This window comes from Talaromyces atroroseus (genome assembly GCF_001907595.1).
Source record: "Talaromyces atroroseus strain IBT 11181 chromosome Unknown scaffold_15, whole genome shotgun sequence".
Lineage (NCBI taxonomy): Eukaryota > Fungi > Ascomycota > Eurotiomycetes > Eurotiales > Trichocomaceae > Talaromyces > Talaromyces atroroseus.
This window is the reverse complement of record NW_017971447.1, coordinates 568,802-582,558: the sequence shown is the minus strand read 5'-3', so window position 1 is coordinate 582,558 and position 13,757 is coordinate 568,802. Positions and strand designations below refer to the sequence as shown.

The window sequence follows — 13,757 nt, the reverse complement described above, 5'->3', positions numbered from 1 at the left end:
CCTCCCCGCCCGGCCTCAGTTCTGTTTTGGATAATTTGGGTATGACCAAGGCCAGTTTCTGACCATCCAGGCAGGTTTCGGCAATGAAGAATGGATAATAGATCGCACTTGGCTTGTTCCTCGGCTAGAAGATCGCAGTGTCGACTCCGGTCGAGTGATCCATCCTACAGAGAACAATGGGCGAAGACTGTGGCCCCCCTTGAAGCCCGGTCGATATGCTTATGATTTCGAGCTGAGCCTCAACCAACCACTGCCCGAAACATTCAATGTGGGAGGCTGCAAGCTCCATTACAACATGCAAGCCGTTGCCGGTATTTCTGGTCTTCGTCGACAGGTCTCGCAACGTCGGGAGGTTTCTGTCGTGCATTGTCCACAGGATGAACTCTACCTCCATGAGGCGAACCAGATCAGTCTCTCGCGCATATGGAATAGGCAAATTCCTTACCATGTGGAATTGTCCAATAGAAGCGCCCCAATCGGCGGCAAAGTGCCCATAGCCGTGCGTATAGGATGTTCAGATATTTTATTCATTGCGGTGCAAATATTTTTAGCCCAAAAGATCAAGTTTCCTGGAAACCCGGCGAAGCAAACGCAAATACGCAAGAAGCTGCTGCTCAAGTCCAAGTGCAATGATCTGTCGACGGGGAAGTTTCATGATAAGCTGCCATCGCTGAATCTTGACCGGGAGCCCGGCACGACTATGATCACAGGCAGTGTGCCCTTACTGGACGAACCAAAGACAACATTAAAACTCCATCCGGACGTCAATTACAAAAAAGTCAAAGCAACTCACTCGATGCTCGTAAGTGCAGTCCGACCGATTGCGTATAGATATATATATATACTGGGCAAAACAACTAAATACATTTATCAGTTCGTTATCGACATAACTATCCCCAACTTGGATCCATCCACCTCGCAAAAAACCACCATCTGCCGACTCACAGCTGAAACACCCTTTCGCATCCGATCTCCCCGTACGCACACGTATGACATGTCTGTTCCCCAGTACACAGAAACACACAATTCCGCGATCTACGACAACATCCTGCCACCCCCATTCTCTTCTTCCCCGTCTCCTCTGCCACTTTCTCCGCGCTCATCGCACTCCTCCACAGACACGGATGATCCTGAGCTGTCGCGGCGGAAATTTTCGTCGGTTTCTTTCTCTTCTTCCTGCACTCCAGTCTGCTCCGCAACAGACCATGTATGTCCACCTCCGGCGTATGAGTCAATCTTCTAGACGACTTGCATCCCGGATCGATGTCGATCAAGGACCAATGCATGATCATAATCAATAGTCATAATCAATATACTATTGCCGTCGACGCCCCGAGCCGATATAGAAGCACATCAACTGCTCATGCAGGCAGTGTGAACATCGCGGCCACTGTCCATCACACGGCGCCTTTCGTTCGTTGCAAGCCTTGCAGGGCATTACGCCGTCAAGCTTCTTCTGCCCGAGATCTGCCGCCACTTCATTGTGGGTTTGATTGCGACGATGATGGTGGTGATGGTGAGGCAACAAAGCGGGTGGGGAGTCTTCGGCGATGATTGACTCCTCTGGAGAGGAGGACAGCCACTCTAAAACGCGCTCGATACTGGCTTTCATGGCTGCCAGATCCTAACGACTCTTAACGAGATTCCTTCATGAAGATATATATGCGGGATTTGTTTTCCGAAAATGTGCACATATGACGATATTATGTCTTAGGCTATGTATGCATCAGCGCCGTTTCCCTGTACATATTTATTTTGGTGGCGGTCGGGCTTACCTTCATTTTCTGCCTTTTGTACATAGAGTCGCATTTTTAGTCTTAATCATGCGCTATATTCGACAAAATTGTTGCCGTGTAGATAGCTGCACGCACACGTACATATATATACTTACTCGGTTCCGTCTGGAAACATCCCCCACACTAACAGGTGATTGGCGGAACCCACAGCCGCTGGCAGGTTTTACACATGCAAGCTACGTGGTAGACGATCCAGCCCTGGCGATATTATTTGATGCCCTGCTAGACTACTTCCTTGTTTCGCCAACTTGGCAAAGTATGTATACTATGTACAGTGTCTCAAGTCGAGGACCCTGCGAGCAGCATTTCAGCCATCCAAACCGCCGATGATGTTCCTCTCGTGAATGGCCGTTTTGGTATGGGTGCTTTCGTTCTCAATCTTCCACAGACATGAGCCAAAACGCGGATAGAAGCTCAATGGCCAGGCCACGGGCATACCTCGTATCGTGAACTCTCGTCCGTGGGTTGCGTGGGATCCCTCAAAACAGCCCTGATTATCCCCACGGAGGATTGGGAGCCTGCCACTGCACAAAACAAACCGAAAAGGAAATGTTGAGCCTGTCACTTTGAATATCTAATAGAAAGCGGCCTACCTCCGACTGCTTTGTATCGCACTCGCTGGCCTTCTTCATACCGCAGCGGCCCAACACGACGGCCAAGCACGCTGAGTTCTGGGGCGATGTTATTCGAGCGCATGAGTCTGCTGCCCGTAGACATTATGCATGCTAGGTATATGTCTAGACTACGCAGTGTAAGAATGTAGCTAGTTACATGTACGGTCCAGATAAAGGACGGGCTAGTCGCCATTTGCCCCATGATTCGTCGGAGCGTCTACCCCAGACATGCCCTCGCTGTCAGAGTGATGAAAAATAAAAAAAAAAATCAGGATCGCTCGCCGCCACTTGCCCAGAAGTTGCATGCCTTGTCTGTGAGGCAAACAACCGCAGCGTCTGAGTAAGCATCGGCTTTTCCACTTTCGGCAATCCAGTTTCGCGATCTACATTTCTTATGTCATTTGTTGTTCAATGCTTCGTATTCTGAAGACGCGCAGGCATTTTCATTGTGACGTCCTTCTAGGTGCGTGTAACATGGCCGTGGTCTCTCTATATATGCTCGCCGCATCGACAAGAGACATGCGTTTTCGGTACTTGTTTAGTACCTCTCACCACCTAGGTAATGGCATTTCGACTTCGGCAGTTACCTAGCTAGCTACCCCCATCCAAATCATGGCATCAAACAGAATCAATGGCAAATTCACTCCCAGTGATAAAGCACACATTCAGGAGCGTCTCCCCCCAGACTCTACGGCCACCACGCAGCAGCGATTCCGCGAATTCGACCTGCAAGGGAAAGTCTTTGTCGTCACCGGAGGTGCTCGTGGACTAGGCCTCGCCATGGCAGAGGCACTTGTTGAAGCAGGGGCACAAGGTAGGCCGCACATATATACATCGTAGATCAATGGCTCTCGCTAACATTTTTGGCTGCCAGTCCACTGTGTAGACCGTTTGCCCAAGCCAGAAGAAGAATTCATCCAAGCCCAAAAGCGTGCCAATCCGGAATTTGGAGGCTCATTGCATTACAGTCGCATCGATGTCCGGGATGCCAAAAATGTAGCCAGCACGTTTAACGAGATTGGTCAAATCAACCAGCGATTCGACGGCCTTTTGGCAGCAGCTGGCATCAATCATGTCGACAGCGCAACACACCATACACCCGAGGAGATCTATGAGATCTTGAGCATCAATTACACGGGAATCTTCATCTGTGCCACTGAGGCAGCCAAGCAGATGATGAAATACAGCTCTCGCGGCTCAATCTTACTAGTTGCCAGCATCAGTGGGCTGGTCGCTAACAAGGGGATGCTGTCGCCAGTGTACAATTCCTCCAAGGCCGCCGTAGTCCAGCTCACGCGCAGTCTAGCCATGGAATGGGGCAAAGTGAACGAAAAGGGTGAAGGCGGAATTCGCGTAAACTGCCTCTGTCCGGGCCACATAATCACCCCGATGGTCGACAAGATTCTCGAGGAGGAGCCGGAATCTAAAGAGGTCTGGGAATCCGAGAACATGCTCGGCCGTCTGGCTCGTCCAGAGGAGTTCCGAGGTGCTGCACTTTTCTTATTGAGTGAGGCTAGTAGTTATATGACGGGGGCTTCGCTCGTCATTGACGGCGGCCATACGGCCTGGTAGTAAATTTGAGTTACCCCTTAACATAACATTTTACTGCTTCACTGGACACACCGCAACGCGTGGTCTTTGTCCCCTTTTTCATGATTTACGTGTAACTGGTACGTACCTAGGTATGTAGAATGCACTATGTATGAACAAATCATATTGATGGCAATAGTTGAACAAGAACGGGAAAAAAGTGCTATATTGGCATAAATGTTGTACAAGATAATAATGATTCTATTATAATACAACGTCAAAATCTTTGGCAAATCACCCTACCAGGAGTGAAAAAGGTTCTTTGGCCATTCTAAGCCCATGGCGGACATGCATTGATACACGTCGGTCATACTTTCGCCGCTATCAAACCACACAGCCCCGATGATAGCTGAGAATGTACGCGCAATAGCCTCATTTCTAAGCGGCTTATCAATGTCATATCGGTATATGTGCCTGTGAATGTCTTTTTGAATTGCTAGCCGTGCGAGATGACGATTCGACAGTCCTGCGTTTTTTGCAACTGCCACTGCCTCTGCTCAAGTGCAAATCGTAGTTAGCACGGTGTTATATAATCAAAGCAACAAAATCATAATGATGGGCGGAAGCCGCATTACCTGTAGGGGCCATCTTCCCGTATCCCTCGATAACCATTGCCAGATGAAGCAGGCTAGAACCAACCTGAGCAAGACCTGCATTTCCACCGGTTCGTGTGGAATACGGATAAAAGTCCGGACCGGTGATATTGTAATGCTGAAGAGCTCCCCAAAGAATCATTGGATTTTTGAACTCGTATTTGATCGTTTGTTGTACGATTTTGATTGATTTATTGATGGCCATATACATGTATTCCATTTCTCTTGTCCTGTTATTGGAGAAAACTATTGTTGGTTGCCCCCGAAATCAGAAACGATGCTCATTCAATCTTCTTGGTATGTAGATTTTACTCACGCTCAAACAAATCGATGGGAGGCTCGATTGGCTGTAAATGTGTCGGGAGCACCTGAAGGTCCTGATTGTACCTCAAATCTAGCTCAAATTGCGATTTTGGCCTGTGATTCAAGTCCCATTTGCCCCATACTTCTCGTCGAATCTCCGCCACTTTCTCATCCAACGAGAGATCACCCTTCGATTTCGCATCTGGTTTTGTATCTAATTCATCGTTGGGCGACTCCAACTCCGACTCCGTCTTCTCGGCTATCAATTTCGGGGCCTTTTCCTTGTTGGTACCTGAATCTGACACCGCGCTCGACTGCTGCGGCAAAGCAATCTCGTCTCGGGGTTTGGGGACTGTATTTATCTTCTTGGCAGGGGATTTGTGAGATGATGACTGCAGGGTTCGTGGTTGAGGTGGCGTATCGGAACCTTGACTTGATGGGTACGGCGCAACTTCCACAGGAGCGGATGGCTCCGGGGTTACCGCCGGTACTGATATATACCTTGGAGAAACATGTGATAAGCCTGCTCGTGCAGTTGACGAGATCGGGGAAACGCGAGGGTACGGTCTCGTTCTAGGATGCGCAAGTTGAAAGGGGGGCTTGTATCCGCTGGACGTCGGGGCCCTGAGCTTGCAGACCGTCTTGAACATCCGCTCGATTGAAGGGCAGTGACTGGTTGATGCGATTGTTCGTAGAACCAAGCAAGCGTGCGGTGGACAGTAAGAAAATTGGAGATTTTTGGGGGGCGCAAAGAACCACCAACAATTCAATAAAGTTATGACACTAGACTTTTCCAAGGTGCCAAGTCGGAGATTGCGGGATTACCACAGCCAATCACGCGTCTCAGCATACGATCTATAAAGGTTCAGAATGCAAAGTGAGACTAATTTTACGAAATTAAGCTGCTTAGGTAGACAAATGTATAACTTTATGACTATCACTAGTTCCAGAAGCTAAATTCATAGCGAAGACCGCTGCCACTATAGGCGATGTTACCTAGGTATAATAATATATATAATTTCACCTTGCAAGTCCCTGATCTATCTTGTACTACCAGGTTATTACAATTTTTAACATTTCCGAAGGCTACCTAGGTAGTTAAAGACAAAATGAACTATGTAGATATCTACCAGTACCTCTGAAGATCTCACTTGTCTATTTGTGATAACACGAGGAATTGCCTAGAGTTGTTAGCCTTTACACCACTGGAATTACCTAGGCAAGCAGCGATATCCGTGGACGGACCCAGGGAAATTAAGTACACCTTCCTAGGTATGTTGTCTTTCCCGACCTCTATAATGTCGACAGTCAGGTAAGAACGTGAAAAGGCAACCAAATAAGGCCTGCTTTATTTCAACATGATTGGATGAGTTTCCTAGGTTCATGCGCTGATGGACTTCCCCGCAATCGCTACTCCTTAGCGCTGGCAACAACGCGAGAATGTAACCTAAATAGGTGTCCCGACTCGGAGATTTTGATATTAGCGCTCCCTGAAAGGAGGGGTTGACCATGGCCAATCCCAAATGCCGTGGCTGGGATGCATCTATGTGCAACATTGTCCTATCAGTCGATGCATTGGCACCCAGCGATAGGGACGTGACTCCTGAAACTAGAAGAAGGAATCAGAAACTCTGTCATAATCAAGTATGCGGTTCAGTATCTCGGCTTTCTTAACTGCTACATCGACTGCCCTCTGTCAATCGATCCTCGATCTAGGCAGTCAGCAATGGACGCTGTCAAGCGACAACGTGACCGTGACAGGCAAAGTGCCTTCCAATGCCCATCTAGATCTTTTTGAAGCTGGAGTGATAGGCGATCCTTTGTATGGGGCCAATGATACTGCGCTACTGTGGGTACAGCGCATGAATTGGACATATTCTACAAATATATCACTTAGGTAAGGACGTCGTTCTACAGCTTACGTTCTATCCCAACTGGTTGACAAAAGCGTCGACAGCGATCTGTCAGAAGATGCTGCCACATGGCTTGTATTTGACGGCCTTGACACCTTCGCTTACATTGAGCTGTGTAACCAGTCTGTTGGTAACACCGACAACCAGTTTCGGCAATGGTACTTTGACGTTTCGGAAATTGTGCAGTTGTGCAACACATTGTCTGCTCTTACTCTGAGTGTAAACTTCGGCTCTGCGACAAAAATTGCGGCGAATCTTGCTGAGAATGGAGATTGTAGGTTTCTATGTTTCTCTAACTGAGTTGTGTATATGGATAAGGGTAGATCTGCTAACAGCAGCCCGATGTGCCTTTCTATCGCAGCTCTTGTGAACTACTTTGATGGCGGAGTAACTGAAGAATTCTGCTGCAAAGAATTTATACGAAAACAGCAATCTGACTTTGGATGGGACTGGGCACCGCAGCTTTCTCCAGCGGGCATCTGGCAGCCTGCACGACTCGTCCAGCTGAGCAATAGGGTTGAATATAATGACGACAATGACGCTTTGATGGCTCCGATTTACGTGCGAAATACGCTGATTGATATATATCGTCAAGGCCAGATGAACAACATTCCACCAGAACAGTCTCAGCCATTCATATTTAATGCAAGTCTTGATTTCTTAGGAGTGCTCCCTGAGGGTTCATTACTGCAGTTAATTTTACACGACACACAAAAAGGAAATGAGACAATCCTGGCAACACCACTCGACGAAGTCTACAGTTCAAACGACACAATCACTGGAAGCGTCACTATCGATCCTTCTGTGGTCTCCTTATGGTGGCCTGTAGGGTTGGGTGATCAGAATCTTTACTATGCGATCATTGAAGTTGTTCATAATGATAATATCCTAGCCAAGGTCGACAAAAGAGTGGGCTTCCGGACTATAGTCTTAAATATTCTGAATGTCACTGACAGCCAGATTGCCAGCGGCGTGCTGCCTGGATGTAACTGGAATTTCGAAGTGAATGGGAATGAATTCTATGCTAAAGGATCGAATCTTGTTCCCCCAGATGTCTTTTGGCCAAGGGTAAACGAAAAGAAGATACGAAAGTTAGTAAGGTATTCTTCAACTTTGTCCTGTCTACATGCTTATAATCCACGCATATGCAGTCTATTCGAAACCGCTGTAATCGGGGTGAGTTTCCATTCTAACATTTGAATCGCCCCAGGGCTGGACTCAAGTATACATAGAATCAGAATATGCTCCGCATCTGGTCTTCAGGAGCATACCTCCCTGATTGGATCTATGACATTGCAGACGAGATGGGCATTTTGCTTTGGTCAGAGTTCGGTATGCTATATTTTTATCCCTGCTTCGGTTTCATGTCGCGAATTTCGATTTGGAACTAAAGAGAGACGTGGCTTATAGAATTCTCAGACGGAGTATATCCAACAAATAGGTCATACATTGAGCAGTATGTAGCTGAGGCCAATTATCAGGTAGTAAGTAAACAATATGTCATTCCATAACAATGAGCTATAGTGCTTGAAAAGGATGAACAGGCTCACGCATGGTCATCACTTGCAATATAGCGTCGAATCAATCACCACCCCAGCCTTGCTCTCTGGGTCGGCGGCAATGAGCTTGAGGCCATCCTACTCGCCTATTACTTCAGTGCAACGGAGCCCGGCCGTTTGCAACGCATGTACGAACAAATCCAAGAAGAACTCCTCATCCAGGCCGTATATGCCAATACTCGATCGATCAGTTACATTCCCTCCTCGTAAGCCCGTTCAAGTCTTCAAGTAAGATGCAATGATTTTATCTCACATATCTGCAGGACCTATCAGGGATTCCTCGAGCTCAATTTCTCATCCAGCATGCCTGAGCTACCGCGTTATGACAATACATCTGGTCCAAACTTTCTATACGCGGATACAGGTTTGAGATATACTATACCCAAGTGGCTTCTCGAATCAAACGCTGGAGCTTACAAGGTAATTGTTAACAGATTTCTACAACTACGATACTTACGAGGCATTTGATGTCAACAGCTACCCTATTGGGCGCTTTGCTACGGAGTTTGGATTTCAATCGATGCCTTCTATATACTCATGGCAACAAGTTGTGCCCCAGGATCAACTATCTTTCTTCTCGGATATAGTCATCCATCGTAACCGTCATTACGGAGGTGGCAACACGACGAGAGAGCAATCGATATCGGGTCTCCAGCAAATGACCACGGCGGTAGAAGCATGGTATCCCGTGCCAAATATGGCAGACCCCATTGCCAACTTCAGGTTGGTTTCGCTGCTTTCCCCGCTCAAACCATTTTTTGAGTCTAATGACTTGTTGAAAATAAATAGTGCGTGGTGTTGGTCGACTCAAGTCTTCCAAGCCGACTACTACACATCAGAGCTCGCTTTTTTCCGTCGCGGCGCTGGCGCAACAAACCGAAATATGGGATCCTTGTACTGGCAACTGGAGGATCTCTGGACAGCGCCTACATGGGCAAGTATAGAGGTAGACGGCAGATGGAAAGTCTTGATGTATCGCGCCAAGGACATCTATCAACCGGTCGTTGGCTACTCCTTCTACAACTCATCCACAGGGGAGTTGGAGATTTGGGCCATGTCGGATCTATGGTCGGTAGTTACAGGCAACTTGCAGTTGTCGTGGACACATTGGAACGGCTCGACGGCCATGTCGGTGCTTGGGAAAAATAAGACCAATTTCAGTATCCCATTCACTATCGAAGCAATTAATTCCACCCTTGTCTATCAAACCAACATCCACAGTGATCTTGCCTCCTACAACGAGACGGATGATATCATACGTGATCTCGTGCTGCGAGTAGATCTCTCCGCTAGAGGGACGCCCAACAGCGACAGGTCGTCTTCACCACAGCAGATCCCATACTCACACACCTCATATTTCCACCCAGCGACGCTCCAAGACGCGAACCTGCAAGACCCAGCATTGACTCTCGCCTACAAGTACAAACCAGGGCACCGTGAACCGCACCATTTCATAGTTACAGCGACCCGAGCCGTTGCTGCCTGGGTCTGGCTGGACCACCCCCTGGGCGTCGGGGGCTATTTCTCCGATAACGGATTCTGGTTGATGAGTGGTGAGCAAAGGATTGTTACATTCACTGTCAAGAATGACTGGACTTGGGGGCTGTGGACGGGCGATGTGGTTATCCGAAGTATGTGGAACAACACGTCTACATAATGACTACGTAGTTAGCGCATAGAAGCCGTGGAATCCTTGGAAAACTCCATCATGATCGTCATACATCCTTATCTATAGCGACTCTTTAGTTCCATGCAGTAAGCCGACGGGTCATGCACAGCTAATGGGCTGGCTGCGTCTTATCTCTAAAACCCACCATAGCATTAGACGGCGCCACCGACGCCATCTAGTCTTAATGTCGATCTGTTATGCTCTTTCCAAGATTCGACCCCTGTCATTAACGAACTTAAACTTAGGTGTTGATCAGCGAAGAAAATAACTGACTAGTTAGTTAAGTGTTGCGGGGTGTTGTCCAAGGACGGCGCTCGCCGCGGAAATGCATTATAAAAAATATGACCAAGTATTTCTATTTACACACAAGACAAGAACACGATCGCTAAACCAACCACGCACAATAGGATATATATAAAAAATGTAGACATATACCTCCACGCCTCTGCATATCATACAAATCGAGGCAGCGATAGCAGCCCCTAGGCAATTCCACGTAAAGTGACAACGTTTATCAAACCGCTCGGTTGTCTATTTTTGTATTTCAGTAGAGCCATATGCCGCTGGATGGTGTATATAATGTTATGCATAAAAAAGGAACGAGCTTCTACCGCTTCGCTTCCGATGCAGGTGATGCGACGAGATAATGATAGATGATCTATTCTGGGCTAGCGCAAGTGAACACTCCCCTAACAGAGCCACTTTTATAACTGTCGATCTGTTGTGAAGAACTGCGCGTTAGAAGAGAGCTCTCGAGGCTTAAAATGGGAGAACACAAGCGGGATGAGAGGGAAAGACTGATACTTACAATGTCCTCAATACTGGCATAGGTACCAGCACCCAAGGTAATTACGCCAATCAAAAATGTAATCGCGTTTATGATAGCCCATGGAAGGTTCTTGCGAGAGTGCCACGGGCCTTCTCGGATGAGTATGAACCACATGAGCGCTGGGAAGTAGAAAGAGAAGCCTGAAATGAACAGCGCCGACATGATAGACAAGAGATCTGAGAAGATTGGAATGACCTCCGCGATGATGAAAGCAATAACCGTGATAACGGCCAGGAGGGCGACCCACGTGATCCATCCCATCTTAGTGTTAATGTATCGGATGGGCGAGTTCTGGTAGATCCGGCCATGAATCAACCGACCGACGACAGTGCCGTTGATAGAACCACTAATGAAGATGACAGGCAGAGCAAGTCCGAAGGCCACCTTGCTGAGCAGGTTTCCAGCAGAGAGAAGGGCAGGACTCTCGACACCCTGGCCGACAAAGGCATAGACCAATGCGCCCGTCACGGTGTAAATAATGATTTCAATGATTCCCAACGCCCAAATAGATTTGACATAGTCCTTGGGCGTGTGCATTTCGTCCATAAAAGAGAACTGGCACATGGCAAAGCTGTAGGCGAAGATGATATTGGACACGGCAATGAAGGCCTCAGCGAACGTGGTGTCTGGGGCCGGCCATGCGGACCAGTTGACAGACGAAAGACCACCCGGGGACTTGCTTGCCTCCACGCCGGTACCGATGATTGTGATGCCAATTGCGATGATAATGGAAGCAAAATCAATGTATCCCAAGATGGCGGTCTCGGTGAAACTAGGGGGTAAGGCCACAAGGAACAAGATGACAGCCGACACGACGGCCCACACCACTGAACAGACGCCGCTGCTGGTGATGTTCATCCAGGCGATGGTACCGGTCAAACAGTGAGAGCCCACCAGGAACACCAGCGTCAGAATCAACATGATGTTGATCAACTCATAGCCCACACGGCCGAACATGAGCTGACCAGCGTCGGGGTAGGTGGCCACATGGGGGAATTTAATTTTCACCTGGCCGACGACATAGCTGGTATAGATGGCAACCAGCCCAAGACCGACGCAACAGATTACCCCTGCAACCATGCCGAGGGTTGCAAACGAGGAGGGAATCGACAGACTTCCCAAGGCAATGGCCTCGACAATGAGCACCACAGTCAGGCGCTTCCAGCCGAGACGGTGATACTTGGCATGGCCACGTCGTTCCTCCTCAGTCATCTCCCCGATCTCCTGGTCGTAGGGCAAGATGGCCGGAACCTGCGATTCTTCGCCGGCCTTGTCGGACCAGGGCTGCGCGGACTTGTTGACATCATAGTCCGAGGAAATGTTGTCCTGGGAAGACATGGTGATAAATTCAATCAATGGCTGACTGACTGACTGAGTGAGTGTGAGTGACGGATTGACTTCCTCGAGAACCGCAGTGCCGGACGTCGGCTGTCGAGAGGTCGAGAGGTGGAAGACGCGCGGCGACGGGGAGGAGCCCAGGGGGCTCCTTCCTGCCATATAAATCAAGAGAACCCCAACCGGCTTCGGAGCGAGCGTTCGCTGTCGAGCCCTGAACCGCAGGTGGCGATCCACAGCCTGGCAGACAAAAACGCATTCCGGCGTTGCAATGGAGCCCCGCCGTGTCCTGTACGATCTTTTGGATGGCCAATGAGGGCGCGCCCTGCAGCGGGTGGCGCCCCACCCCAGCGCCATCTTGGGCGATCCACCACACTAGCGCTGGCCGAAAGGGGAAATGCCCTAAACCCTAATGCGGAGCTGGCCACCATCGCCATTGGACGACAGATATTGACGCTGACATGATTCGTCAAGCAACTTGACAGCAGCCCATGGGAATCCTTTCAGTTTCATGAATCAGCCGGAGCACGCCGCAAGGAAAGATCGTCCGGTGTGGACACGCGACCAGCCTGAAATCACCAACCACGCATTCAGCGTTGCAGCACTTTGGGGCAAAAAAAGGAAAAGAAATTTTTGTCTTTTTCCAGAATCCTTCCTCAACTACCATCCCACAGATTTTGATCCTTTCACTCTTCTAGTGTCTGCTACATCGTATTCACTGCTGTCCCATAGGTCACAAACGCCGGCGGTGTTTTCGTAAATGATAAAAAGTCATGCCAGGGCAACAATGGAACCTCGCATGCGCCTCAATTTAAAACGCGCATCAGGTGATCTGATTATGAAGACGTTTTACGTATAAGATTTAACCTTCCTTACCCCGGACGAGCAGTGCATTGGAGTTCCGGGACAACGGTCCATCCTCCCACCTATATATATCTGCTGGACACAATGCCCTGTCTACCCCTTGCTGGCAAATTCCAATAATAAAGGAAATATGTTGCCTTCGTGACTCGCGAGTAGTATGTGAGGAAAACAACGAGCCGATCCGTGGTCCCTGTCCGCGGCTGCACGATCCGACTGCATTGAGTTTCGCTCAACCGCGAACAAATTCAATCTTATAACCATGATATTTGGCTATAAGCAATCCCGCCTCTTTCAACTTGCAGTGGTATACTCTCAGTTCCCAATGACATGGAAGGTAGTCAAGTGTTCCAATTTTATCTGATAACGACCATAGTCTACCCAATGAACCATCGTGAAGCCCTTTGATACGAACGGACAGTTTCAAACCATCGTCCGAGAACTACAGAATGGCGTCAGAATATGAAGAGAGACTTTTATCAGGGCATCACGATGTTCCATCTGGTCCGCCGTGTATGCAGTAGCTATCTTGGAACGTGGAAGGGTCGATGTTTCCCGCTACTGATTATCACGTCCTTGACACGGACGTCGCACGTCTCGTTCGATTCGCAAAGTCTTACAAATCGTGAACACGGGGGATTCCCGATCTATGCAGCCATGGTCCGACCCTTGCTTCATGTCCACGCTGTCACACT

General features: G+C 48.6%; 5 protein-coding genes across 5 annotated transcripts; 3 read left to right on the top strand and 2 right to left on the bottom strand.

Moving 5' to 3' along the window:
- Nucleotides 1–295: 295 nt before the first annotated feature.
- Nucleotides 296–1,243, top strand: UA08_08776 (hypothetical protein; the record flags this gene model as incomplete). Its single annotated transcript, XM_020263677.1, has 2 exons — nucleotides 296–802; nucleotides 875–1,243. The coding sequence occupies 2 exons, from the start codon at nucleotides 296–298 to the stop codon at nucleotides 1,241–1,243; spliced, it is 876 nt and encodes a 291-aa protein (XP_020116105.1).
- A 1,779-nt stretch (nucleotides 1,244–3,022) lies between these two features.
- UA08_08775 (hypothetical protein) lies at nucleotides 3,023–3,982 on the top strand (the record flags this gene model as incomplete). Its single annotated transcript, XM_020263676.1, has 2 exons — nucleotides 3,023–3,224; nucleotides 3,285–3,982. The coding sequence occupies 2 exons, from the start codon at nucleotides 3,023–3,025 to the stop codon at nucleotides 3,980–3,982; spliced, it is 900 nt and encodes a 299-aa protein (XP_020116106.1).
- A 919-nt stretch (nucleotides 3,983–4,901) lies between these two features.
- Nucleotides 4,902–5,546, bottom strand: UA08_08774 (hypothetical protein; the record flags this gene model as incomplete). Its single annotated transcript, XM_020263674.1, has 1 exon — nucleotides 4,902–5,546. The coding sequence occupies one exon, from the start codon at nucleotides 5,544–5,546 to the stop codon at nucleotides 4,902–4,904; it is 645 nt and encodes a 214-aa protein (XP_020116107.1).
- Nucleotides 5,547–6,194: 648 nt separating this feature from the next.
- UA08_08773 (hypothetical protein) lies at nucleotides 6,195–10,216 on the top strand (the record flags this gene model as incomplete). The annotated part of the gene is made up of 12 exons (XM_020263673.1): nucleotides 6,195–6,208; nucleotides 6,542–6,793; nucleotides 6,845–7,083; nucleotides 7,171–7,900; nucleotides 7,961–7,985; nucleotides 8,042–8,141; nucleotides 8,220–8,293; nucleotides 8,384–8,574; nucleotides 8,632–8,732; nucleotides 8,803–9,091; nucleotides 9,158–9,999; nucleotides 10,188–10,216. The coding sequence occupies 12 exons, from the start codon at nucleotides 6,195–6,197 to the stop codon at nucleotides 10,214–10,216; spliced, it is 2,886 nt and encodes a 961-aa protein (XP_020116108.1).
- Nucleotides 10,217–10,644: 428 nt separating this feature from the next.
- UA08_08772 (N amino acid transport system protein) lies at nucleotides 10,645–12,558 on the bottom strand (the record flags this gene model as incomplete). The annotated part of the gene is made up of 2 exons (XM_020263672.1): nucleotides 10,645–10,695; nucleotides 10,846–12,558. The coding sequence occupies 2 exons, from the start codon at nucleotides 12,556–12,558 to the stop codon at nucleotides 10,645–10,647; spliced, it is 1,764 nt and encodes a 587-aa protein (XP_020116101.1).
- Between the last annotated feature and the right edge of the window lie 1,199 nt (nucleotides 12,559–13,757).